General features: G+C 40.9%; 1 protein-coding gene across 3 annotated transcripts in view; it reads right to left on the reverse strand.

Annotated features, from left to right (window-relative positions):
* TMEFF2 (transmembrane protein with EGF like and two follistatin like domains 2) overlaps window positions 1-27,563 on the reverse strand; it is a 172,951-nt gene that overhangs the window by 139,356 nt on the left and 6,032 nt on the right. For all 3 annotated transcript variants that reach the window (XR_012154338.1, XM_073306223.1, XM_073306224.1), the window contains exons 3-4: window positions 24,391-24,520; window positions 18,377-18,403 (exon numbers count right to left, since the gene is read on the reverse strand). Coding sequence is in view for 2 of the 3 variants with exons in the window: in XM_073306223.1 (XP_073162324.1) it covers window positions 18,377-18,403; window positions 24,391-24,520 (157 nt within the window). In the remaining variant the exon portion in view is untranslated. The remainder of the gene's footprint in view (window positions 1-18,376; window positions 18,404-24,390; window positions 24,521-27,563) is intronic.

Genomic DNA, 27,563 nt, shown 5'->3' on the forward strand with positions numbered 1-27,563 from the left:
GTCTGGTTTTCAGAGGTGCTGATCTTCCACAGATCCCACTGATCTATAAGAGCGGTTGGTGCTTAGCACTTCTGAAATTCGAACCACTTCCCTGAGTGCCAAAAACCAGGCACCCCAATTTGTGATCTCTGGGGCACACCTTCATCTAGATGAACTTTTCCTTATCAGACTAGACTTCTTCTAGGTATCTTAAAATGCTTAGCAAAATCAAGTGCCTAAAAACGCTATGGTGATTGGATAGACAGAGTAATCTAAGTGGTGGCAACGTATATAGCCACATTTCCAATAAATAAATAACATATCAATAGGCCCTTTGATGAAAATACAAATACAGGAAGTTCTATACCCACAACAAAGTCAGCCATCTTACCCAACCGACCACACTGAGTCCTGAAGTGAGGCAAGTGTTAAACCAGCTTTCCTGTACTCTCATTCAAATGAGCAGGATGGCAACCTCATTTCACTTGAGCAGGATTCTGCTTGTCTGAGGATTTAATCCTCCAAAGGAGGATAGTTTCTACACTACTGGGGCCATGAAACCTATTACTGCTTCTGCACTGCGCACTAGCTGTGGGGAGAGGGAGAACCCACCTTCCTGCCCCAACTGTGCAGGGCCTATCGACAATTTAGCTAACTGTACTGGGGTGTGCAAAGGGCTGCCTGCTGTACTAGTGGCCTGGATGAGGGGATAGTGTTCTGTCCCTATCCCAAACAGCTATGCAGCAGGAGAGCTTGTTTCCAACGCTGTAGTAAGATTTACTGCTCGTCAAGGTCCCTGCAGCGGTAGACTGCTTTGTGCATTGACACTTAAGCAGTACATCTCCCCCACTCTCCAAGCACAGCAGGTCCATGTCTAGGTACATTTTAGCCCTAAAATGCTGCTATCTCAGAACAGCAAATTCAGAATTTCTTCCCTTTTAGTGGCTTGTCCATGACGTTTAAAGGTGAGCAGTGGATTTTTTTTAAACGGATCTTTGCTGCAGTGTGAAAATATATAGATCTGAGTTTGCAACTGTGTCTTACTGTTACTGTAAATAAAATGTACACATGCTGTCGGAGCTACACAGGGCCTTACAGGCAGAAATCAGTGGCGATACTCCAGGACAGACTGAGCTCAGAGCTGACCCAGTGAAAGTTTTGCCTTCAGAATTAAGCCCCCAGTTATGCTGGGGGTCAGGAGCAGATGCAGGTGCAGATACTGTGTGGGGAAGAGCCGGATAACTGTCATAAGGCTTGTCTGTACATACAGGGCATCTGGTGAAGAGCTCTCCCATTGGCCCAATAAAACCACCTCTGCGAGAGGTGGTAGCTAGGTCGATGGGAGAAGCTCTGGCGCCAACATAGCTCTGCCCACACTGGCGCTTATGTTGGTGAACTTACGTCGCTCTGCGGGGTGGCTTATTGACACTTCTGAGCGACAATAAATTAGGCCGACATAAGCTGTAGTACAGACATGGCCTTAGTGCCTGTGTGCCAGTTTGTCTTATGGTTGTCATTAGCTCAAGCAGTTGTGTTCTTCTGTGTTGCGCCCAAGTAAAGATCGTGCCTAGTGTTGCTTTATTTTTAAACATCACATTTTGAGGATTAACATATTCAACAGCCCAGCAATCACCCTTACGAATAAAACTTGTAGGAGCCATCCCAGGGGCAAAGACGCAACACTGAGTGCTGTACTTTGGGATCGGCCTAGTGTCTCTGTGATCCCACAGTAGTGTATCAGTGAGATACATGCACTTGGGCTTCCAGGGTAGGGGTGATTGCCATTAGCCACGAGTGCCTTCTGCTGTCTTGCCTGTAAGTAGATCTGGTATCCACTTTGGAGAAGTAAAGTGGGAGCTCAGAATAAAAAAGATTGGAGTCTTCAGGTCCAGAAATCAGTGGAAGGGAGAGGCCCTCCACACAGTGCAGGCCATATGTCCCATGCCAAAATACAAACTGTGTCTTTGGGGGGGGACAGAGGAGAGTGCCACCTCCACAGCACCAAATTCCCCTAACCATGGTAGCTTCAGGAAGCCTCTCCATGGAGCCCCAGACCCACAGGGTGGAGAGTCTGATCCTTTACTGCTTGAGACACATCTGCTCAACCCTAACTCCAGCTAATGAACAGTTCAGCTTTGAGCATTTCTCTTTTTGTTTGCATTACACAAAAAATTGCACTGTGATGACATCAGTGGACCTTCCAACCTGCACAACGATGGACCCTGCTCTATCCTGGACTGGACCTTCACACAGCTAGTGCTCTCCCATTCCTCACAGATTGGACCTATCTATTCCCCAACTATGTAGTTCCCTGCCTGCTGCTTCTTCATCCTGGCTGTCTATATCTACACAATATGGATTTTATAAAGGTCATGTCAGGGACATGCAAAGAACAGAGAGGAAGCAGTTAATCGGGAAATAACTCTTGCTTACTTCACGCAAGAGTAAGATTAATCCATTCTGGAGATGAGAACCAAAATAAATAATTAAAAATTGGAAGATGTTCCAGAAGTAAAACCAACCTCAGTTTTAATGCATCCCCAAAACTCGTCCAATTTATTCCAAACTTCGCAAAAATTTTTTACCCCTGTCTAAGATCTGATTATGTAAATCCAGGCTGATTGGTTAATTTTGGTGAAGATGTGTACACATTGGGCTTATGTTCATTAAAATTCTTTGAGCGTATTAAAAAAATAGCAGATGAAGGAGGACCAGCTCATAAAAATTATGTGGCCATACAAAAGGTCTCTGACAACATTCCTCCCTGTGCAGCAGTGTCCAAAACCAAAAGTTTTAGGAAGTATAAGAAGCAGGATAGAAAACAACACTGTAAATATTATAAGTCATTAAATAAAACAGTAGTACCCCCCGACCAGAACACACTGTTCACTAACTCAGAAAGGATTAGGTTGACCAGACAGCAAGTGTGAAAAATTGGGACAGGGGGTGAGGGGTAATAGGAACCTATATAAAAAAAAAAAATCAGGACTGTCCCTATAAAATCGGGACATCTGGTCACCTTAGAAAGGATATAGCAGAAAGACAAGGTCCTGATTCTGGCAATGCAAGTAATCAGAGGCATGGGACAACTTCCAGAGGAGATCAGAATGAAGAGACCTGACTCATTTCTAAATGAAATTAAACTAAAAAGAAGGGTCACGATAAAAGGCATACAAAATTATGAATGGTACAACAAAGACAAATCAAGCATCCTATTTGCCCTCTTTCATAGTACTACAACAAGAGGGAATTCAATCACTTTAAAGGAAACATGTATAACTGGTGAAAGGATATTTTTAAAAAAATATACATAATGCAGTCTGTGGAACTCATTGACACAGGATACTGCCTAAGCCAAGAGTTTAGTAATACTCAAAAATTATTAGACATTTATATGTGTAACGAGGACATTACAGTTACATTAGACAGGATAGGAAAAACACTGAAAGGGTATGAACATTCATACTTAGGGCATAAGCCATGCGCTGACAGGGTTTAAGAAAAGACTTCCTGTTTGGGTAGGTAATTCTGCAGTTGTCCACTGTGGGGTTTATTGTTCCTTTTTCTGAAGCACCTGGTACTGGGTATTGTCAATGATATGATTCTGGACAAGATGGACCCCAGGTCTGATTCATGAAGGCAATTCCTATGTTCCTATATAAATAATGTGTAAGTATTTATGCAGAATACAATACATAAAATATATACACCAGGCCCTCCTTTAATGTTCACATCTAAAAAAAGTTAAGAGGTCCTAGGTGACACACAGCTTTTTATAGTGGCAAACAATAATGGATTCAAGATACCTACCGACACGACTAGCTTCCAGTCAGCGTTAAGGAGAATTACTATCTGATTTTAATACATCTTGGTTCAATTTTATGTAGCCTTATTGTCTTCTAATTACCAGCACAACGATTTGATCTACACCCAGCCTATGGCATTTCTCTGACTTCTAACACCACAGCAATATACATGGTGTTGTGCTGATTTCTCAAACAGTAAGCAGTTTGCTTTTGTTTCACATCCCCAAGGCTCAAATAAGCAGTTGCTGCATTAAAGCTTGTTTTACAAAACTGCTTCTGTTGTGATATACATTTTTAATATAATATACCGACTGCATTACAGTGAAATATGCCAGGACCGATAAACTCATAAAAATTCATTAGCAAGGCCTGTTCCTCAATTAAGCTAAGTCGAAGACTATCTAGTTTAAGAGAATTGCTCGGTGGCAGCTATAATGAGTGAAAAGCTCAATCACGTCTCCCACAAATCAAGGACAGCTTAGTTTACCATTCAGGTTTCACAGTGGTATCAGTTTGGGCTGTTTTTCCATCAAGGACAAGCTTTGCTGACCTTTCTGTTCTTTTAGTCAGCGAGAATACTTTGCTTTGCTTGAAAGGAAAAGCTTGAGGTTTAAGATTCTATTACTACTCCAAGTGTAAAAGCAGTGGTGCAGCTCTCCAATATACAACAAGTATTCTAAACAGACGATACTAAGACCCACATATTTCATAGCACCCAGGCCTGTTATAAAAAGGAGGGGCTTTTAAAAATCAAATTATAACCATATTCTCAATAGACAATCCAGGGGGAAACTCTATTTCCACTCCCTGAGGTCTATCTGCATTTTATTCCCATTCTCTTCTCCCTCAATTGACATTATCTGCTGTACTATGATAATTGAAGAGGATTAACTATGGAGTACTCCAGAGATGCTCTTCAATGCGTGTAAACTACATGGTGATTCAGGGATCACAACAGGGGCTCTTAAAAGGTACACGTTCCACTATTCTTTAGAACAGAAGGGAATCCAATGTTCTTTGTTACGCACTCTGAAGAAGCCCAAATTGATAAAGGATTTTTATTTTAACAATATTTGTTTAAAGGCGTTGCAAATTAAAAGCATATTGAAAATTAATCTGACTAGCAATAGACTGAGGTTTACACAAAGCATCTGCTGGCTGCCTCTGGTAACACACTACATTTGTCTAGACTTTATTTATTATCCATTTTTGGCATAACTAGTCATTGCTGTTGAAAGCCAAATTACAGCAGCCTTGTGTAACAGATTACCTTAAAGGAAAAGAAATTCTGCTACACAAAGACTTCCTCCAATGTATTTTTAGAATTATTGGGCAGCATGCAGTCCTCAGGCACCAAATTTTTTCAAGCCAACCACAGCACAGGAGGCTGAGCTAACAGAAAGGTGGGATTTCCCCCCTTCCCTACCTGCTCTATTTTTCTACTCTCCGGTTTTTTCTTTAACTCTCCAGCTCCATTATTTAGCCATATCCAAAACATGTTCCTAGAGTTGTTAAGTGGAACTCCACTTTTGCACAAGGCATTCTCTTGCTATTCTCTTAGCTCTGAATTTCCTTGTTTCTTATACTTGTTTGTAGATAACTACAACTTTCTTCTAAGGCCTGGTCTACACTAGAGGAGGGGATCTATCTAAGTTACTCAACTTCAGCTACGTGAATAACGTAGCTGAAGTTGATGTACTTAGATCTACTCACCACGGTGTCTTCACTGGGGTGAGTCGACTGCTACCGCTCCCCCGTCAACTCTGCCTGCGCCTCTCGTGGAGGAGGAGTATAGGAGTCGACGGGAGAGTGCTTGGGGATCCCGATTTATCGCATTTAGTCTAGACGTGATAAATCGACCCCCACTGGATTGATCACTGCCTGCCGATCCGGTGGGTAGTATAGACATACCCTAAGTTTTTTTATTTGTTAAAAAACACATTACCGATGTGTTTTCTCAGCCCCAACTCCATTTTAATAGTTTTTTTCTCCTGGTATTAAATGGATACTACAGCTGTAACCATATGGAGACCATTCTTACTTCCATTGAACCCTTACTTCAATGAACTTCATCCAATGCCCAGTGAAATCAGCGGGAGTCTCCCTTTTAGCACTGCTCTCCAGGAGAAGGGAAGGAGCTAACTGAAACCTTGGCAGGAGAGAGGCTGGGCAGCCACAAAGACAATCTAAAAAACATCTGAAGGCATTGGCCACAGATTAGCAGACAATGGCTCCCATCTGAAAAATTCCCTTGTAAAAAACAGCACAAACCCCCCAACCCAACCCCACAAAACTTCATTAAAAAAATTATGAATTCAAAAATGACTAAAGGAATTGTTTTTCACAGTTTGCAAATAAACAAACACATAGCTCTCAGGCTACTATATGTAAAATTTCAGCCAAAATGCATATATTTATCATCCAGCTAAAAACCTCCTGAAAAAGCAGCTAATGGAATTGTTAGCAGTGTTGAACACAACCTCTAAAATATCCTGCAGTCTTTCAGCCATCAGCCATAAGTAATACTAAGTGATCCAGACGTGGATTTATTTTGCTAGTTAGTAAAGCTTTTCTACATATAAATGCTTCCATTTTGAAAATAGTGTTATTGCTTCTGCTTAGAGATAGTTGGTTGGGCACATGGTGTCCTTAATTTTAAAGGAGCACTCAAGTATTGTAGTTTAGGCTGTCAAATTTGACCTGAACCTTACTATAATAATATGGGGGAAACATACTCTCTGGATTTTAAATATTTGATAACAAAAACAAGTCTCAAACATTTTTCCAGGACCCACAATAGAAGCAAGTTGTGAGCTCCCCCTGCTGGCAAAAAACCCTAATACTTAGCAAAAGAACATTTCCTAAAATACGGCTGGCTTCAGAGAAAGGCATAACCCAATCCAATGGCTGAAAGCAGAAGCTAGACAAATTCAGAGTTGGGATGAGGTATGATTTTTTGACAGTGAGGGTACTTAACCGCTGAAGCAGTTTGCCAAAGGCTGTGGTGGATTCTACATTGCTGGCAATTTTTAAATCAAGTGTAGGGCTTTTCGAAAAAGATATACAAGAGGGATTATTTGGGGAAGTTTATGGCCTGTGTGCTACAGACTAGATGATCACAGTGGTCCCTTCTGGCCTTAGAATCTGTGACGCTATGAATTGCTGCTGCTTGCACTGACAAGGAGGACAAACAAACCTTCACTGCCACTCAAAAGAAAGAAGCAATGTCAGGACTTGGAATGGAAAATAATTTCTAAGGGCCCAATCCTGCAAGGTGCTGAGTGTCCTCAACTCCCACTGAAAAATACTGGAACTCACATAAGTTAAGACTTGAAGGCACATCACATCCTACAGAAGCAGGCCCAAAGGACGTGGCGTGAGGTTCTGTGATGTGGCTAAGAGGCACAGCACAGAACTTGCTGCCTAGAAGGTGACTACAGTGGTTTTAAGCTACCTTTGAGATGCTCCAGGGACTGGAGAGGCCTACAGTGTAAATCAGCCAGGCCTGGAAGCCTGAGCCTGTTACGGCAGCCTCCATTCAGGCCACCCTGTGGGCTGCAGCAAGACCAATAATCTTCACGGTGCTGCTTGCTACAGCCCTGTCCCAACCCCAATCCCCAACATGCCCCCTATACTGGGGCATACAAAAGGATCCTTGGAAAACAAGCTTACAGCTGTTTCCTGCAGCACTTGTCCCGGGGAAGCTGCGCTGAGCTGTCCATGGAAATTTTAAGGCCAATTTTTGTAACTCTGGCCCCTGTACAAGGCATAATGGGGCCGGTGCAAGGATAAGGTTCTCACCCTTCAACTTCCAAGCTGCTGAATGCCATCAGCTTCCACTAACTAAACTGCCCCAATTCAACAGAGCACTTACATATGCGCTTCAAGTTAAGCATGTGCTTGAATCTCAAAAGTCTTTGCTGGAAAGGGATTGATTACTGAATCAGTGTGTAAGAGCTCAGCACATTGAAGGAAAAAGTCCTTGGAGAGACACACAGAAACAACCAACTTTCTCCCACTGTTTTAGGAAATCTTTTACAGAGCTCTTTAAGCATGCATCTGTGACTAAGCATGAAAACTAAATTGCTATTGCTGTAAAAGGGAAGTTGCTTTCTGGCCACAGTTTAAATGCACTGGCGCAGCAATAAGCACGGCTTAATTGTAGAGAAGCTTACATGTTTGATAACAGATTTCCCCCCGACAGTAACATGTGAAAGCGTGTAGGCTTTGGAGCAATAAAATAAAATTGGGAGCCAGCATGGTGGCTGAACAAAGTCTGTTGTAGGGTGTTAGATTTTCTGCTTTTGAAAGTGACTTCCCAGTGCTGTCAGCTGAGCTGTGGAATTAGAAACCAGAATTTACAGCAATAGGTTTTTAGATTTCAAGCTGCTCAAATTAGCTGTCTCCCGGGAGAAAAATCTAGTGTGAGGGAATCAGTAGCAAACATGGGTAAAAATGCCATTATGGAGATACCTACCCCAACAAAACAGCAATGCCTGCTACAAAGGTATCGCTCTAAACTGCAGTGATAAGGAGCCAATGGATATATGAAGGAGGAAACAGGACTTCTACTATTTGAATCAGGGTAAGAAAGCTGTTTTATGCTATTATATCTTATTTTATATTACACGCTGAAATTTTGTATACTCTCACTATGCTCCATAACAGTGCTACAAGCCTCACTGAAGAGATTATAGACCAGCCTATTGTATCATATCTTCACCTCTGTGTGGATTACAAGTGACATCACCTTGTTTTAGCTAAACAGCTAATTAGATGCAAACAGACTTCAAAACTATGCACACCAGACACCTTATTTTTCAAAAGGCCACTAATCTAAATAAACTTAAGCCCCCCAATTTACTTCACTGCTATTTGTCTAAATGCATTACAAACATAGGACACGGGTTTTTCTAAATTATGGTGTCTGATGGTCATTTTAAAGTGGATTTTAATGCAATGTAATGTAATCTAGGAAAGTCACTTTCAAATGCAAAGCAGTGAAAAGGAGAATTTGAGACTTTTTTTCTGTTAGGCGAAGCTTTTCCATCTTCTATGCATGTCTTTGGCAAAAATTTAAGTTGGGAAAAAATATTTTTTTTCTTTGTAAACTGCAAGTACACCAGCATAGTTTCCATACAACAAAATTTGTATGCAAGAGCAATCTCATTCTATTTTATGTATAATCTACAGTATACAGCCTATATTTATACTCTTGTTATCTATTATATACTATAACTAGATTCAGGATATATAACAGAATACTATATAGAATATACTAAACAACAATCAGGATTGCCAACTCGAAGCATTAAACAATCAGAGTCATGACATTTTCACAAGATAATTTGGGGATCTTTTTATTTGCCTTCTGGCGTTTAAGCCATTTTGTAGCTCACTCTCCAACCATGAGGCCTAGAAACTTTTTAAGTGAGAATCTCATGTGATAACATGACTCAGAGCCCAGGGCTTTAAGACCAACATCACAAGACTCATGATAAAATCGTGAGACCTAGCAACACTTTAGCCTACAATTTTTAGTTGATCTGAATAACTATGTGAACTGTTGTGGTATCTCAGGTCCACAATACATGCATTAAAAACTCTCTGTATGCGTATTTAAACAAAGTCAGTCGATCTATAGTCTGTTAAATATTTGGGATCCAATCGTACTTTTCCTGAATATGACAATTCCCATTGACTCCAAAGCTAGTAGGATAAGGGAAAAAAGGCCTATAAAACAAAAGGGAATTTAAATATTCAAAAACCAGATTATCTTAAAACAACATTAAAGAATCTGCCTGAAATTAACACAAGAGATAAAGTTGAATCTTATTTGTGCTTTTAGATCTCATTGGAACTTCTAACCAGTCGTATGGCATGCCAGCAAATAATTCAAGGAAGGGGCATAGTCAATCAAGCACTTACACTATTAAACCACAAAACGTTTAAGTAGGAGGCATACAGGGATCTAAGCAACATTTGCTCCCCTGCAGATTTCCTCAGGCCCCAGTTCAGGAAAGCGTCTCTATTCAGGATAGCACTTATGGCCACAGAGTTAATGCGTCTTAAGCACACATTGGAAGTTATACATGTGCTTAAGTGGTTTCCTGAATCAGGGCCTCTTGTGCTATTTCAAGTGAGTAAGAAGTACCCATTTTAAAGCTTTAGAGAAGCAGTTTCACTCCTTTAGGAAGGATTCAGGTAGCCAAAATTATGGGCTAGATTCTCCTGGTCTTTTACATTTCTAGTAATTCTACTGTAGTCCAGAGACATTAATTCAGGTTTACGCCAAGGTAACAGCCAAATGTGCCTCACTGTATTTCTCCCCCACTCTGTTTATAATGACACACCAATATGTATGTTGCATAAGCTAAGATGCTCTCTCTGTGATCTGTTTGCTGGACTATTATAGGATTAGTTTGACGTTTTGATGATTTAGAGTAGTTTATGACCTTTACATACAGCACATCATTAAAAAGCATATTTTTGACTTTTATCTCAGTTTTGGTGTGGAGAAGAATTTCTGATTTTGAAACTAAAAATAGGCCATGTGAAATGAGCACTAAGTACACTGCAGGGTGTCATATTCTTTTTGATACAAGAGAATCACTTCCTCACACGCCTTCCTGGCATGCCACTGTTCCTGGCGGTTCAAATGCTTAAGAGAACTATCCATAAATGTAAGCGACTAAGTGCTAGGGGCAGGATGGTCTCACTCGAAGGGCCTCACTTCTGGAATTCGCTTCCACCTCTAGTGTCCACGAATTTGTTTAATTCGTGAAAAAGTCCATTTTTTCCCACAAACTTTTGCATGAGTGACTGAGAAGGGGCAATGATAATCTTCAGCTGCTGAGACTGGTCAACAGTTAGGGGAAACACTGGATATTTTAAAGAATATTTGCCAATGTTCAAAGACTATGTGATTGGCACTTTTACAAATTAAAATATAATGTGAGTTACACATTTAAGTCAAGAAAAGAGTATGGGCATGCTAGGGTTTTGGACCATGGCAGGGGAAGTCGGGGAGCAGGAGAGAGCCAAGGTTAAAATGTACTAAAGCATCTCAGTGACTTAGGAACCTCAGTCCCATCTTCAAAAGTGATTTAGGCATTTAGGAGCGTAAGGCCATGTCTACACTACCACTTTTGTTGGCAAGATTTATGTCACGCTCAGGGGTGTGAAGAACCCCCTCCCCAACCCCGAATGACATAAAGGCAGAAGTCGTAGTGTGCCCAGCATGTGCATTAATGGCTCCTCAAAGAGCTCTAACAAACTGCTAGCACACATCAGCAGGGTGCATGCAGACAGTTTGACCCTGGCAGGCTAGGGTGGGGTAGATTCACACCCCAGCTCGTCATGGTCTAATTGTTCCTGTAGACAAGGCCTTATGCTTCTAAGTGCCCAAGTCACTTCTGAAAATGGGGACATTAGTGCCTTTGAAAGCTATACTCCAAGATCTTATTCCTCGCTGCACAGTCAAAAAAAAAAATTTAAGATAATGAAAACTGACCATTCAGATTGGGCACTTAAGATTTAAATATTCCCCATCACAACACCAGTCACTCTTGCGTTACACTCATTACATTTTTTTATCTTTTTGATATTGCCATAAAAATATACTCCAAATGAAATTCAGCCACAAAACTCCCTGTTTGATGCACTACAGTGTTATATAATACACAAGATCAGCAAATGTCCTCAGGCCACGTGATAGCGTGCCTTATTATCTACAACACCCAGGCACAAAAGGATGGGTGTTTCAGTCTTAAATCTGAATTCCCTTGCTTTTGTAGTTTAAATTAGCCCACTCACATGTCTCTCACATATATACTGTGTGTATGTGTTAGTATCACATTTATACACTGATTAATTCCAGGCAATGGACACTCAAACTTTTATAGAGTATTGTGGCTCAAGTGATATTTCGAGGAAGGGGTTTACGACAATATTCATTATGTTCTACATAGCCCTTCCTATCAATCTGTCTTGCAACAAATCAGAGTGGGGAAAAAATTAGTATAAAGGCAACAGCATTGCTGAATTTAGCAGTTATTCATACCAAATTAGTACACAGACAAATATAGATGTAATCGAGTCAAAGTAACTGTTTGGCTATTGGGGAAAAAAAATTACACATTAGGCTAAGTGAAACTGCTTGTCACCGTAACTTGTTGCACGACAACTGGCCTTAAAATAAGTCAGATATTCAGGTTATAAAGAGTTAATCTCTTTCTCTATTTTGCTTGAGACAAGAAGCCTGGGTTAGTGCATTGGGATTACCTGCTCTTCTGAACAGTTTTATAACACATATACCCCAACACCTCCAATACCTGCAGGAAAAGGAAGGCAAGACCCAGGTCTGTAGCTGGGGGTGTGTCAGTGGACTCTCTGCCCACAATGAGCCCCAAAAACTTCAGTTTTGCCCAAGGGAGCAAGCAAGAAAAATGAACTAACAACATGACATGGGAGAGAGAGAGTGCGCCCATGATTAATCATGATGGGGTGACAAAGTAGGAACAATCTTAAGAATAATATGTAGGCCCAATTATTTGCTTAGCTACATTTGGGCAACCCCATGGCCTATTCAGTTCAACTGATAAGGCACTGGACTGGGATTCAGGAGACCTAGGTTTTATTCCCAGCTCTGCCACTAAGCCGCTGTGTAACTTTGGGCAAATCATTTCACCTCTCTGTGCTGCTGTTTCTCCTTCCAACCTTTGTCTGTTAAGACTATAAGCTGTACGGGGCAGGGATTGCATCTACATGCTTCCTAGAAGAATGGAGCCCTGATCTTCATTAGAGCCTCTACATGCTACTGAAACAGAAGTAATGAGGATATTGATTAAGTATGTGACTTGGTTTCTTCACTCGACTTTATCCTAAACCATAATTAACATAAAATCAAACTAGGATGAGAGATGTGGAAGAAGGGGTCCTATCTAACTCCCACTGAAGTCAACAGTATTTCAACAGTAATTGAGTTGGACCCTGAAATCAATTCTATGTAGATACTCAGATACTGCAGTAATGGGGGCCATACAGGTACCTAGCTAGCTTGTTATCCATTAGGAAGGAAAGCTGAGCAACAGTGAGATCTATAAATACAGGTAAGGCAAGGAAAAAGAAATTTCAGTGAAACAAATAATCAAGGTGAACCTATTCCAAGTACATTAAGGACAATAATAAAAATATTGACAGGTTTCAGAGTAACACCCGTGTTAGTCTGTATTCGCAAAAAGAAAAGGAGGACTTGTGGCACCTTAGAGACTAACCAATTTATTTGAGCATAAGCTTTCGTGTGCTACAGCTCACTTCATCGGATGCATACTGTGGAAACTGCAGAAGACATTATATACACAGAGACCATGAAACAATACCTCCTCCCACCCCACTCTCCTGCTGGTAATAGCTTGTCTAAAGTGATCACTCTTCTTACAATGAGTATGATAATCAAGTTGGGCCATTTCCAGCACAAATCCAGGTTTTCTCACCCTCCGCCCCCCCCACAAACTATAAAATATTATACTATAAAAATATTTATACTATATTTATTCTATATTTATACTATATAGTATATAATATAAAATATTATACTATAAAACTATTATACTATAAAAATATTGCCTCTTGAGTTTGTAGCTGTTTTAAAGAAACTAGAAAATTAGCAAGATTTCATCGTGAAGCATTTCAAGACAAATAAATGGGATTACTTTGGGTTCTAAAAAGAGTCAGCCATCTAAAGAATAACAGATTGAAAGTGAGTGGGATCTCTTTAAATTATTCTTCTTCAGAATTCTGCATATGAAGTTTTTCACATCAAAGCAAGATTCTTTTTTTATTTTTTATCAATTAGGCCCCTGCATTTGATTGGCACTGCATCTTCTGGAGTACAACTTTTTTTTAAAAAAAATAATTCTATTCCCTATTCCATGATCCATGGAAATTTAGAGGTGGCTTTTAATTCTATACCTTTATGTTTCCTTTTAGGGAACTTTTCCCATAAGAGCAAGAAACTGAGTTTCATCTTATGGTGCGTTCATCATTCCCCTGGGTTCTCCAACTCATGAATGGTCGGGGGCGTGGACTCCAATAGCATAAGAATCCCATGGCTCTCAGGACATTGGTAGAGGTCTTGTTTCTATGCACAGCTTCCTTTCCCCACTACTTTGGAACACGGCTTCTGCGGCTACCACCCTCACGTTCACATAGCAGGGAGTCAGGAGGAGACTCAGGGGACGTTAACGGTGCATGAAATCCAAATGGGAAATCCACAAAAGTCATTAAGAGACTATGCAGTGGAGAGCCCACTGAATCCAACAGTGAAGGGAGAGTACAGCCTCCTGTTAACCAGGCAGTAACATCTTAGGGGTGACGTGTGATTGTGCCCCCTACTGATTGAGTCAAGCCTTGTGTCTGCATTACACACTAGTGCAGGGTTTGGAAAATTTACCAGACACTCTAATATTTGGACTGAACCTACCAGCCCAAGGTCGCTATGAAGGCGTCGAGGAATGCAAGCAGCAAAGTCCTTGTAAGAAACACTCTCCCCTGTCACCTCCAGCTGCTTAAAAGCAAGGAAGTGGGGTGCTGAGATTTCTGCTAAGGTGTTTTCCCTGGACCCATCTTGGTGGCTCTATCTTTTGTATTAGCCTTTGAGCAGAAGGTGTCAGATAAATTTGCAGCTTCACAACCCCATTTGCCAGAGGGGAGCAGGAACTTTATCTATTCAGCCCACTCCAGAGTCTCCTGGTTACTGTATGAGGGAGAGCTTTCCACTACTCTACTCACCTTCCAGCCCCTTTTTAAAAATTCATCCTCCCCGTACATATCTTCAGAACCGGCCGCTCTTGCTGCTTATACGCTTCCCCAAGTCACAGGCAGCAGTGGCACAATGCTAACAAATTTTGACAGATATGCTGATGCTTGGAGCCTTAGGAGTAGCAGCAGTGAAACTGACTAGCTTTGTTAATTGCACTCTGCTGCTGGTTGGCAAGTCTATGAGTAGCTGGAGAGTCACTGGCGCTGCCAGTCTGCAGACTTGGGAAGACAATACTGCCTCTGTTTACATCTGTAAGGTTATTTTCAAAACCATAAGAGGAAAAAAGTTTAAGTAAAATCAAGAACACTCAAATTTTGCAGTAGTTGATGACTAGATTCTCACACTTGCCAAGGAAAACTTCCCACTCATCATTGTTGAGTGGATTTTTCAAGCCCTGCTCTAATGAAATCGAGAATTTGTTGCAGCCTTTATGACAGGAGGTTGCCTAGTAAAGAATGATGTAGTGAGAGTGTTTACTTGACTTAGGTTTGGCTTCTCAACGCACCTTAATATACTTCTGTATTCTGAGAACTGCATTAGCTGCCTATTAAATCTTGTATTATAGAAGACAGCTTTGTAGACCTTTAAATGGATGCTCCAACTAGATCCCGTCTACTTCACAGATCTATTTCCCTACTACCCTGAGGTCCTGTTCTACTTGTCTTTTGTCAACATCTGCTTTTCAACTCAAATTGTTTGAAAGTTATGTTTTTGCTTGTTCTGCTCTTTGAGTCTGAATTCACTATCTCAGGAGAATGGCCAAGTTTGTTCCCTCTATATTTTTTATAAACAATCTTCAAATCCTATTTGTTTTCTTTGGTATATCTATATTTACATATATGTTATATATATAAAACATTAATTTAACTTGACTCCATCTGAAAATTCACTTACAGATCATTTGTTAGAAAGGCCCAACTTAAGTATAAATTGTAAGGACTGAATATACAGTATGAATCAGAAATCCTTCTCTTCTATGCACTTTTGAAGATTTCATCCACATTCTGTAGCTGTAAAAAGATTCTGCCAAGACAGAAATATATCGGCAAAATGTTCAGAAGTGACTAGAGATTTTGGGGTTTCAGGTTTTTTTGAGTGCCCACTATGAGACACCTTAAAAGAGACCTGACTTCTAGAAAATACGGAATACCTACTATCTGAAACTAAGGCCACTTTATAAGGTGCCTCAAGCTGGCTATGCAAAAACTGAGGCACCCAAAAATCAATCGTCACTTTCTAAAACCATGAACATTACTCGATAAATGTAATTCCTTTCCTATACTTTTAAATAAAACTTTAGCTTACTGAAAGTGAAATTAAATTACACTTTAAAAAATTCAGATTGTTTTTTGTCTTCCAGAAGTTGGGGCAACAGAAGAAGAGAACTTAGACAACAAAAAAGTGCCAATTTACTTGTGATATAGCAACCAATGGTTCAGAAAAAAAAAATTACTTCACTATAAGTTAACCCAATCACTTAATGTCCATGGCTCAGTTGGCTTTCTGTAGTTGTACAATACACTTCAGACTGTATGAGGCAATAACATGCCAATGACATGGTTACTCTTATCTACTGTGTGTAGGGTTTAAAATGTTTTACATAAGCATCTCCAGGTGAAAAGAAATGTAGGGGTAAAATTCCATCTCTCTTACCCCGATTTACAATAGTGTAAGTTCATTGAATTCAATGTAGTTACAGTATAAAACTGGTGTGGGAGGAAAATCAAAACCTGTAAGTGTGAAGTATTATTATTAAAATTACCTAGGGTGAAACCCTGGCCCTACTGAAATCAAGGGGAGGGACCTCTGGCTTACTTTTTGCTTTAGGTGACGTCATCTTGTTTTGTATTTCACATTAAATGGACCACATAATTAGACTGGTGAGCCACAGAAAGCTGGCTGGTCCTATGATGTTAGCTCACCTTGTCATAAACCAACCAATAAATTACAAAAGTAATGGCTAAATCCCATCAAATGACATCCCTGCAGTCATGAACGCAGCCTGGCTGGTCCATGAGAAAATCTCACTATTAAGTTGCGACACACAACATGTAAGATTTGGAGGATCCCTGTAATAGGGCAGCTGCCTCCAGAGCACCCCCTCATGACCAGAGGTCACTCTTCAGGGCCCCTTAAGAACTGCACATCACCCATCCAAAGATATAAACAGTCTCCTCCTGAGGTCCAGTTGATTTAGTCCTGACACAATCTGGCGCTCCAGGTTCCAGGCCCCCATTCAATGTCTCTCTTCTCTAAGATAAGAAGTCCCTGGCCCTACTTCTCAGAGCTGAGTGCCAATACAATCATCACTCCTGTGCTTTACCAAGCTGGAGCTCAGCTTTACACCCCTTGTGCCAGTGTCTTCCCTACAAGAGCCTTTTCTCATTCTCTGCCACAGCTTCCTGGGCTTCTCCAGCTTCCTGCTGCCCTTTGTCGCGGAATCAGCTGTCCTCCATGAAGCCGCAACACCACAGGGGACTGTTTTCAACACCATAGGGGACTGTTTTAGGGAGAGGTTCTGACTAGTCCCGATGTGACTGTGCAGGGGTCTAGAGGGGAGCAACGTTTTCTCTCCTTGCACATTCACATTAGGCCTATTCAGATATTTGTTCTGGGTGCTGAAGTGGGCAGCAGTGGGGCAGGAATACAGGGGTTTTGCACCCTATGCTCCCTAGGGACAAAGCCATGGCCCCACTTTTCTATGCACCAGCCAACGAGGCTTTGTTAGGATTAGTCACAATCTGGTCAAGTAATGATCCTGCACTCAGAAAACTTACTCCCCTGCTCTGCCACAGCCAGGGTGCTTGGGAGGCATTGTCCTTCTCCCTGTGTGGATGTTTACCCTGCAATCCAAGGTGGGATAGCAGCACACCTGGACTAGCTTTGATCTAGCTAGCACAAAGAATAATAGCGGCAAATCCATGACAGCCTGGGCTAGTCTCTTGAGTATCTACCCAGAGTCCTGTACAGCCCATGCTGCTTCGCATGTTGCACTGGCTTCGCTGCTTTTCTTATCTGAGCTAGTTAGATCAAAGCTAGCTTGGGTACATCCATGTGTGTTGCAGTCACAGTGTTGCTCTGACTGTAGCATAGATAGATATCCCCATGCGTCCCAGAGCCTCTTTTGCAGCTCTGCACTGTCTCTTGCTCAGCAAGACTGTGTACAAGATCCATGATCTAACTCAAAAATGTTAAACTAACAAATCACCACACACAATTTTTTTAAAACAAAATCTAAATTAAAGACCTAAAGTATTTGACACTGTCCCTGTAAGTAGTTAGAGTCTGGGGTTTTGTTGTGTTTTCTTTTAAAGCCACGTCATCATTTTCCTACCAATGACATTTCTGCTGCATAACTACTATAAGAATGCTCTCTAGTACTGCAAATTATTGGGTTTGAATCCTCCAGGGGAAGACTGACAATACAAGGGGCTTGGTTCATGTTTTAAAAACAGGAGAAATATTATTTTAAACTTAAAATACATGAGTGTGCTAGAAACAGCAGATGGGGATAGAGCACCTAGTACAACTCATAAATAATACAGAATCCTCTCAGAAGTAATATGGTTGCTGAATTTCCCTAGAAAACGGCAGGTCTTTATGAGGTTTCAGCTTGACTAAAATGCAAAATGTCACTTCAGAAAAAACTAAATGAAAGACAATACATAGCATTACAACACAACTGCAAAGCACATCCACTTACGCTACGGAAAGGGGAAAGACCTTGTGAATCTAGACAGGCAGAGTAATATTAAAAGAGGACTCTTACCTCCATCCCCAGATCCTGAGCCTGCATCTGAAGACAAAACACAATGAAATTTATATTCAGATGTGACAATATGACCTATGAATATGTAAGGCAACACTGATCAGTTACATTCATCAGGGTGTTTTTTATGTTTAATGTCATCCCTGGGTAAATTACAGAGATCTAATCTCTACATGGTTCACTCAAGCCATCTTTCTGATGTCTGAATTTTCTTTTTAAAAGTCTCCTTAAAAGACAGAAAAAGCCCAAGCACAGGAGTGCTATAATGTTCTCCTAAGTCTCTGTCTCATTTGCTGAAACTGATAAACCATCTTCTTCAAGAGCTTTGTGATTAACAGTTTTGCAAAGTTACTTTACTGTGCAATTTCATTCCCCCCCTTACACACACCATATTTAAAAAAAGAAAAACAACGTTAATTCGGTGGTAGAACATATAGAAATGAATGTCACATATAGTCATAACCATCAAAGAGCTTTATAGATGTAAGAATATCAGAAATGTTTGATGACACTGAGTCAGTATTCCTACCATAAACTGAATGCTATGCAGTAAAGAAAGGAAATATTTATAACGAATACCTAGCAAGCAAGGAAGCAAGCAAGCAAAGCCTTTTTATAAAATTGCTAATCTTTCCTTCCTCTCCCCGCCACATTTTCAGAGTAACATTGTCAGTTGAAATAATTAGTTTAATCCTTTAAAGGAATGGTCAGAATTACAGACTCTCCTAAAGGTTACTTGCTTGTTAAACCAAGTGCTTTGTCTTTAAATCCTTCAACTTAACCTGAAGAAATTTAGATGGACTGTTTATGTTTCCAGTTTTAGGAAGCGCAGCTACATGAAATTGTCAAGCAAAGAACTTCATTAAGAAACATTCTTAACAAATCAACGTATAAAAATGCACACAAACGGAGAGATGTCTGGCTAAAAGAAAATCTAAATTCCGTCTCCATTTTCAGCAGTTTAATGTAATAAAGGCATTGATGAAAGCAAAAGAGAAAGTTACATTATCAAGAGCTTCTTTTTACTGGAGAACTCAACTTGCAAGCACTGCTCAGTGTCAAAGGCAGTTAGAAAGCCAAACGAAGAGCTTGCAAAGGCAAGATGGTGATTCTGTTTGTTTATCAAGAGTTGAATCCCAATTTATTTACAGTCAGATCTTGTTAATCTAAGTCGGTTTGTAAACTCCATCATTATTCAGATAAAAAAAAATCTTCAGATTAACAAGACTTTTTTTTTGCCACAGCAGTGGGTTACCAATTAAATCTTACAGCTAGCTAAACAAACAGATGAGCCACGTTACTCAAATGTGTTGGTTTTTTAGCTGGCTAAATCTTGAAACTGTGGACTTTTTCACAGCATGATTATAAACATCAGGGGCAATGAGTGGCTGGAATAGGGAATAAAATATGATGGTGCTCTACTACCTAGCATCCTTTGCAACACCCATATTCCTAACCTGATTCTCCAACATACTCCCCACAACACACCCTCTCCAGGCCAGCTGCTTCGTGAGAGAAAGGTCTCTTCAATCTCACACCACTACTGGCTTCTGGAAAGCAGAGGCTCCCCCACTCCCTCCCCTGCCTGGCAGCTGGGGAGAGATGAACACTAGCCTTTCTCTCCTTTATGTACTCCATGCATTTCCCAGCTGTTTGGAGGAAAGAAGCTCCATGTTTTTCCTTTCTCATTCCACACACTCATATCCAGACTCCACCTAGCCATCCTCAAGGGGTTTCTTTCTGACCATCCTCCCTTTCTCACCAGATGTTCTCAGTGACATTCCCTCCACTGTAGGATGGGATTGTACTGGTCCGTCTTACTCCACCCTTTGGGGGGAATCCAGCAGATTCCAAACTTCCAGATCAGTTGGTTTAGCACTCTCCTCTCAGCATAATGGATTAGGTGTACTCTTGTGATTAACATTCTGCTCTCTCTGCCTACATCCACAGAGAGATCCAGTAACTCCCCAGCAGCCCCAAGGAAAGCAAAGAGCACTCTCAGATAAGGCCCGATCTAAAGCCCCACAAAGCAAATCAAAAGATTCCCAGTGACTTCAGTAGGCTATAGATCAGGTCCATAATTGACAGAAGCCTTGTCTTTGTGAGGAGGAAAAAGAGACCAATGTGCAAGACTTCAGGAATCCCAGTTTTCTTTCCTCCCCAAGCACCTCGAGCATCGCAGAGGATGTCTCCAAAGTGACTACTACAAATAATGGGAGAGATTAAGAAATGACGCAGCAAGGAAGTGGAATTATTCTATTAAAAACTTTTTGATGAAAAAAGCCCAGTATCTTTCCTAAAGAAACTCTTCTGCCAAAACAGACTTTGCCTGCCTGAACTCCAGATAATACCAATTTGTAGACAAAGAACATTACACAATGTGCTTTTCCCCTTGCAAAGTCTTAGGTAGCAATCTCAGATGAAGCATAATTTACGGGAAGAAATTTTATTTTCTCTTAGGTGCAAGAAACACAGATTGCTGCAGTGCACAAAAAGTTTTTCTTTTGCACTTTTATTGACTCTTCCAAGCTAACCTGAAAAATTCTGCTTTACATTTAAAGAGTTCCCTCAAGGAACAAAGGCTTGATCCTTCTCTTCTTTTCAAGTTAACTTCATTGCCCACCTCTAATGAATACAGAACACAAAAGGAAAATACTGAGAACTCCAGCACAGAGCAAGTCAGTTTTCATGTCAGATTGTGCTCATACACCTTTCTGTGTGTTACAGAATATTTCAGGTTTCAGAGTAGCAGCCGTGTTAGTCTGTATTCGGAAAAAGAAAAGGAGTACTTGTGGCACCTTAGAGACTAATAAATTTATTTGAGCATAAGTTTTCGTGAGCTACAGGTCACTTCATCGGATCCATTCAGTGGAAAATACAGTGGATACAGTGGGGAGATTTATATACACAGAGAACATGAAACAATGGGTGTTACCATACACACTGTAAGGACAGTGATCACTTAAGATGAGCTAATACAAGCAGGAGAGCCGGGGTGGGGGGTTGGGGGAGGTGAGAAAACCTTTTGTAGTGATAATCAAGGTGGGCCATTTCCAGCAGTTGACAAGAACGGCTGAGGAACAGTGGAGGGTGGATGGGGGGGAATAAACATGGGGAAATAGTTTTACTTTGTGTAATGACCCATCCACTCCCAGTCTCTATTCAAGCCCAAGTTAATTGTATCCAGTTTGCAAATTAATTCCAATTCAGCAGTCTCTCGTTGGAGTCTGTTTTTGAAGTTTTTTTGTTGAAGAACTGTCACTTTTAGGTCTCTAATCGAGTGACGAGAGAGATTGAAGTCTTCTCCGACTGGTTTTTGAATGTTATAATTCTTGACATCTGATTTGTGTCCATTTATTCTTTTATGTAGAGACTGTCCAGTTTGACCAATGTACATGGCAGAGAGGCATTGCTGGCACATGAGGGCATATATCATATTGGTGGATGTACAGGAGAACGAGCCTCTGATAGCGTGGCTGATGTGATTAGGCCTGTCCCTTGAATAGATATGTGGACACAGTTGGCAACGGGCTTTGTTGCAAGGATAGGTTCCTGGGTTAGTGGTTCTGTTGTGTGGTTGCTGGTGAGTATTTGCTTCAGGTTGGGGGGCTGTCTGTAAGCAAGGACTGGCCTGTCTCCCAAGATCTGTGAGAGTGATGGATCGTCCTTCAGGATAGGTTGTAGATCCTTGATGATGAGTTGGAGAGGTTTTAGTTGGGGGCTGAAGGTGATGGCTAGTGGCGTTCTGTTATTTTCTTTGTTGGGCCTGTCCTGTAGTAGGTGACTTCTGGGTACTCTTTTGGCTCTGTCAATCTGTTTCTTCACTTCCGCAGGTGGGTATTGTAGTTGTAAGAATGCTTGTTAGAGATCTTGTAGGTGTTTATCTCTGAGGGATTGGAGCAAATGTGGTTGTATCGTAAAGCTTGGCTGTGGACAATGGATCGTGTGGTGTGAGCTGGGTGAAAGCTGGAGGCATGTAGGTAGGAATAGCGGTCAGTAGGTTTCCGGTATAGGGTAGTGTTTATGTGACCATCGCTTATTAGCACGGTAGTGTCCAGGAAGTGGATCTCTTGTGTGGACTGGTCCAGGCTGAGGTTGATGGTGGGATGGAAATTGTTGAAATCATGGTGGAATTCCTCAAGGGCTTTTTTTCCATGGGTCCAGATGATGAAGATGTCATCACTGTAGCGCAAGTAGAGTAGGGGCATTAGGGAACGAGAGCTGAGGAAGCGTTGTTCTAAGTCAGCCATAAAAATGTTGGCATACTGTGGGGCCCTGCAGGTACACATAGCAGTGCCGCTGATTTGAAGGTATTGTCCCCAAATGTGAAATAGTTATGGGTGAGGACAAAGTCACAAAGTTCAGCCACCAGGTTAGCTGTGACATTTCCGGGATTACTGTTCCTGACGGCTTGTAGTCCCTCTTTGTGTGGAATGTTGGTGTAGAGGGCTTCTACATCCATAGTGGCCAGGATGGTGTTTTCAGGAAGATCACCGATGGATTGTAGTTGTCTCAGGAAGTCAGTGGTGTCTCGAAGATAGTGCTGGTAGTGTAGGGCCTGAGGAGGGAGTCTATATAGCCAGACAATCCTGCTGTCAGGGTGCCAATGCCTGAGATGATGGGGCGTCCAGGATTTCCAGGTTTATGGATCTTGGGTAGCAGATAGAATACCCCAGGTTGGGGTTCCAGGAGTGTGTCTGTGCAGATTTGTTCTTGTGCTTTTTCAGGGAGTTTCTTGAGCAAATGCTGCAGTTTCTTTTGGTAACCCTCAGTGGGATCAGAGGGTAATGGCTTGTAAAAAGTGGTGTTGGAGAGCTGGCTAGCAGCCTCTTGTTCATATTCCGACCTATTCATGATGACGACAGCACCTCCTTTGTCAGCCTTTTTGATTATGATGTCAGAGTTGTTTCTGAGGCTGTGGATGGCATTGTGTTCTGCACGGCTGAGGTTGTGGGGTAAGTGATGCTGCTTTTCCACAATTTCAGCCCGTGCACATCGGCGAAAGCACTCTATGTAGAAGTCCAGTCTGTTGTTTCAACCTTCAGGAGGAGTCCACCCAGAATCCTTCTTTTTGTAGTCTTGGTAGGAAGGTCTCTGTAGACTAGTATGTTGTTCAGAGGTGTGTTGGAAATATTCCTTGAGTCAGAGACGTCGAAAATAGGATTCTAGGTCACCACAGAACTATATCATGTTCGTGGGGGTGGAGGGACAGAAGGAGAGGCCCCGAGATAGGACAGATTCTTCTGCTGGGCTAAGAGTATAGTTGGATAGATTAACAAAAATATTGCTGGGTGGGTTAAGGGAACCACTGTTGTGGCCCCTTGTGGCATATAGTAGTTTAGATAGTTTAGTGTCCTATTTCTTTTGTAGAGAAGCAAAGTGTGTGTTGTAAATGGCTTGTCTAGTTTTTGTAAAAAAAAGGTGCCTTGCGAAATAATACTTAGTTAATTCTTCCACGAAATACAGAGAAGACAATTGCACAATCTCACTAATTTAACTTAAAGTTTAAGGGCCAAAACCTTAGCCACTATAAATCAGTGCAGTTCCACGGCAGTCACTGAAGCTATGCTGATTTATACCATTGGGGATCTAATCCTAAGTATATAAGAAAAAGCCTATGGAAAAGTTACCATATGCAATAACATTCATAGGCTGTCCCCTCCAGATTACAAAGTGCCATTGACACAAGCAAAGTGTTCTAGGTTAACTTAATCTTTCTGTCCAGTTACTTGTATTCACACTATATATCTGTATACAGTGCACACCACATGGCAGAATGCACGATAAATATTAAAACAGAAATGGTATTCTATGCCCTGTTCCTCAAAATCATGTCAAGAATCTTTTAAAAAAAGGAATGGATGACAGTAGCTACTTAAGGTCTATATGGTAAATTATTCATCTGGAGTTAATACACCAGGAATCCAAAGAGTCCTTATCATGATATGCAAGCTATTTTATCTGATTTCAAACCAAGTTCTCAATATAGTCTACAAACTAAGTATTATACATACCAGTTGCACATGATCCTTCCGACATCACGAGTATTTCACTCTGCTGCTTGCAGGCAGCCTGTCTCAAGTAGCATTCGTTCTGATAGGTATCGCCATTGGAGCCACACACCGGCACATAGTCGCTGTTACACTAATGAATGCAGAAAAAGAAAGAATGTAATTAGTAACAACCACCAAATGGTACCATACCAAGTCATATCCCGCCCCATCTCCCAGTCAAAAAAATAAAACAGCATGAAAACAGCAGGAGCTAAGAAACTGCCTGATCCTTGCTCATTCTTTTCAAAACTATCATTATTAGTAGGACTACAGGAAAAAAATGAAGGGATATTAAATGGTCATGCTTCAGGCACAACACGACCTCTAACTGACAGGTGTGAGTAAGAAACTTCCCATATGGGCTAGTTATTCCGTAACTGTCCACTCTGGGCTTTCATATATCTTTAAAGTAATTGGTGCTGGCTATTCAGAGACAGAATGCTAGACAAGATGTAATTCTGGTCTTATCTGGTATGGCAATGTATGCATTCCCACTCCCATTGAAGGATAATAGGCATGCACGCTCTCTCATAATTAGAATTGATTGGATGGATTAGAAAACAGGATGGATTTTTTTGTGAAAATTGTCAGCAAAGATGTGTCCCTTTTTTCATTAAAATGTTGAAATTTTTCAGCAAGCTCTTGTTACAGTATTTCCTAGAGTTCACAGCTCTCTATTTCATGTTGAGGGCATCAGGGCCAGAATTACAAGGCATGTAAAGTCAACAATACTGAAGAACAGAGAGATTGAATAATATGCATACTATCAGCTCAGCTGAAACTTCTGCTCAGTGTTGTCAACTATCAGCTTTATTTTCCTCCATCACAAAGAGAACAAGTTTCTTCCCCCGCTTGTTCATTTTAATAAAAATAATTCCATTTTATAATGGAAATTAGGCAACCTACAGGGTGTAGTTATCATAAGATAATCACACTCTGAGGTATTAGAGACACTTGGATGTGCCCTGTACCTGATAATTATGCCAGGGATGTGATTATCTCATGACTACTATATTCCTGATATGTCTCATTGTTTAATTATAAAAGTAATGATCAAGATTATTATTTATAAAAGATCACCTCTGTTTAAAAACCACATAAAAATTAAAAAGTCATACTATCAATTTAGCTGTCTTATGTTGAGTGTCTTATGTTGTGCTAAAACATGTGATATCCAGTATGAAACTGATGTCAATATGAATTTGAAATCTGCCTAGATACGAATGGCTACAGACATGATTAACACATGCGTGAGCTGAATTAATTGCAGGCCTCCACACAGGGATATAGCCAGGAAATTATTCAGACTTTGTCAGAGTGACATTTTGATTGGTCCAAGATGAGTGACATTTTCCCTATGTATTATATTTTCTTAAAAGTCTTAGGCCTGCTATGCCACCTTCTTTTTCATAAACATAACAACAAATGCTTTCTTCTCCTACCCCACAGCTCATCAATTCTACTATTTTGAACTATTGATTAAAATGTGCCTGTTTGCCATTTTGAAGAGTACATTCTAAATCTGACCTATGTCAAAGACAGAAGTGCCAGATTTCACCCAGAAGCTAAACAGTGATTTGGACAGAGCTGAAGGGTGGTTTGGAATAGTTTACCAAGACAATTAACACAAACAACTGGATTTTTTTTTTAGCATGAAGGACCAAGTCTTAGTTGCCTTACACGTAAAGTTCCATGAACACCACAGTGACTATTTATGTGAACAAGACATTCAGGAGTTGGCCCAGAATATTATAACATTCACCATTACAAGCAGAAACACAGAGTTTGATCCTCCTTCCACTGAAGACAGTTGCATATTTTCCATTAGTTTCAGTGAAAGCAGGATAAGATTCATAATTTTTATGCCAACTAGCTTCAAAACAGTGAGGGCCACATCCTGCTTTCCTTACCTATGTGGGTGACCCCATTACCTCAGATGCGGTTATTCATGTGCATAAAGTGAGCAGGGTTTGCATGAAAAGGTCAAGGGTGAAATCCTGGACCACTGAAGTCAACGGCAACATTTCCATGAACTACAATGTGGACAGGATTTCACCCCAAATTCTGTACATTTAGAAGTACACACGGTATTTGAGAGACTATTGCATTCTGTGGAGGATGCTACTGTGTTCTGCTTTTACAGTCTTTCTTTCTCTTCCATCCTGGCATTTTCAGGACTCTTGACATTTTCAAACTGAGACTCAGGCTCACGGGTGGAACTGTGCGTTGTGTAACACACAACAAGCCATGTGTCACTGCATACATGTAGGTGACACATCCTTTCCTTTTCAAAAAGTGTTCCCTGCCCAATGCATTTCTGCCTCTATTATCCATTCTTTATGCCATCACCTATACACAACTGTTACACTGACAAAAAGAAAAAAATTAAAGCTGCTGCTCAGCAACAGTGAACGTGGATATGTGAAGTTTTCAGAGGGTACTAACTATGGTTCTGAGCACCAGGGGCACTGAAGCCCGTGGCGGGGTGGGGTGGAAAAATCATCAGAATTAAAGTGGGGAAGAATCAGAATTAAAATCAGAATTAAAGTGGGGAAGAAAAATCAAAATGGTTATCAGACTACTGTGATTTTAATAATCTGATATCTCATGATCTGTCACAGCTGGATTCTGCTGCTTTATAACAATGGAAAACTGGCATTCACGGATTTCCATTGGTATAAAACTCATTTCTCTCTGGTCCCAGCAGTTGGTGGCATATTGGATTTTGACTGTCAGTCTTTCCTCAATCCAGCCGTACATTCTGGGCATTGGCTCAGGACTCTACACCAAGTCCTAGGCCTCAAGATGAGTTTCAGTGAGGGCCAAATCATGTCAAAACTCCCATTCGCTGCAACATAAAGTTCCTATTATGTAGAATTCTCCCTCTCACACATGTATTTTTAACATATATTTGCTTAACCCAAGCAAGGAAGAACAATAAGTATGCCCTAATTTCGCCATACACCGGCCCTTGACTACCTTTCATAGCATTTGGAATGTTGTATGCCTATAATCATAGGCATATGAATGTATTGGCATAACAGAGTTTATAAGGTTTATTTAGCACAGAAGGTTTATTTTCCAGAGAAGCTGACATACTTGTGTAACTCCCGCTCATGTTAGCACTACAAAAC

The sequence above is a fragment of the Lepidochelys kempii genome, chromosome 11 (assembly GCF_965140265.1).
Source record: "Lepidochelys kempii isolate rLepKem1 chromosome 11, rLepKem1.hap2, whole genome shotgun sequence".
Lineage (NCBI taxonomy): Eukaryota > Metazoa > Chordata > Testudines > Cheloniidae > Lepidochelys > Lepidochelys kempii.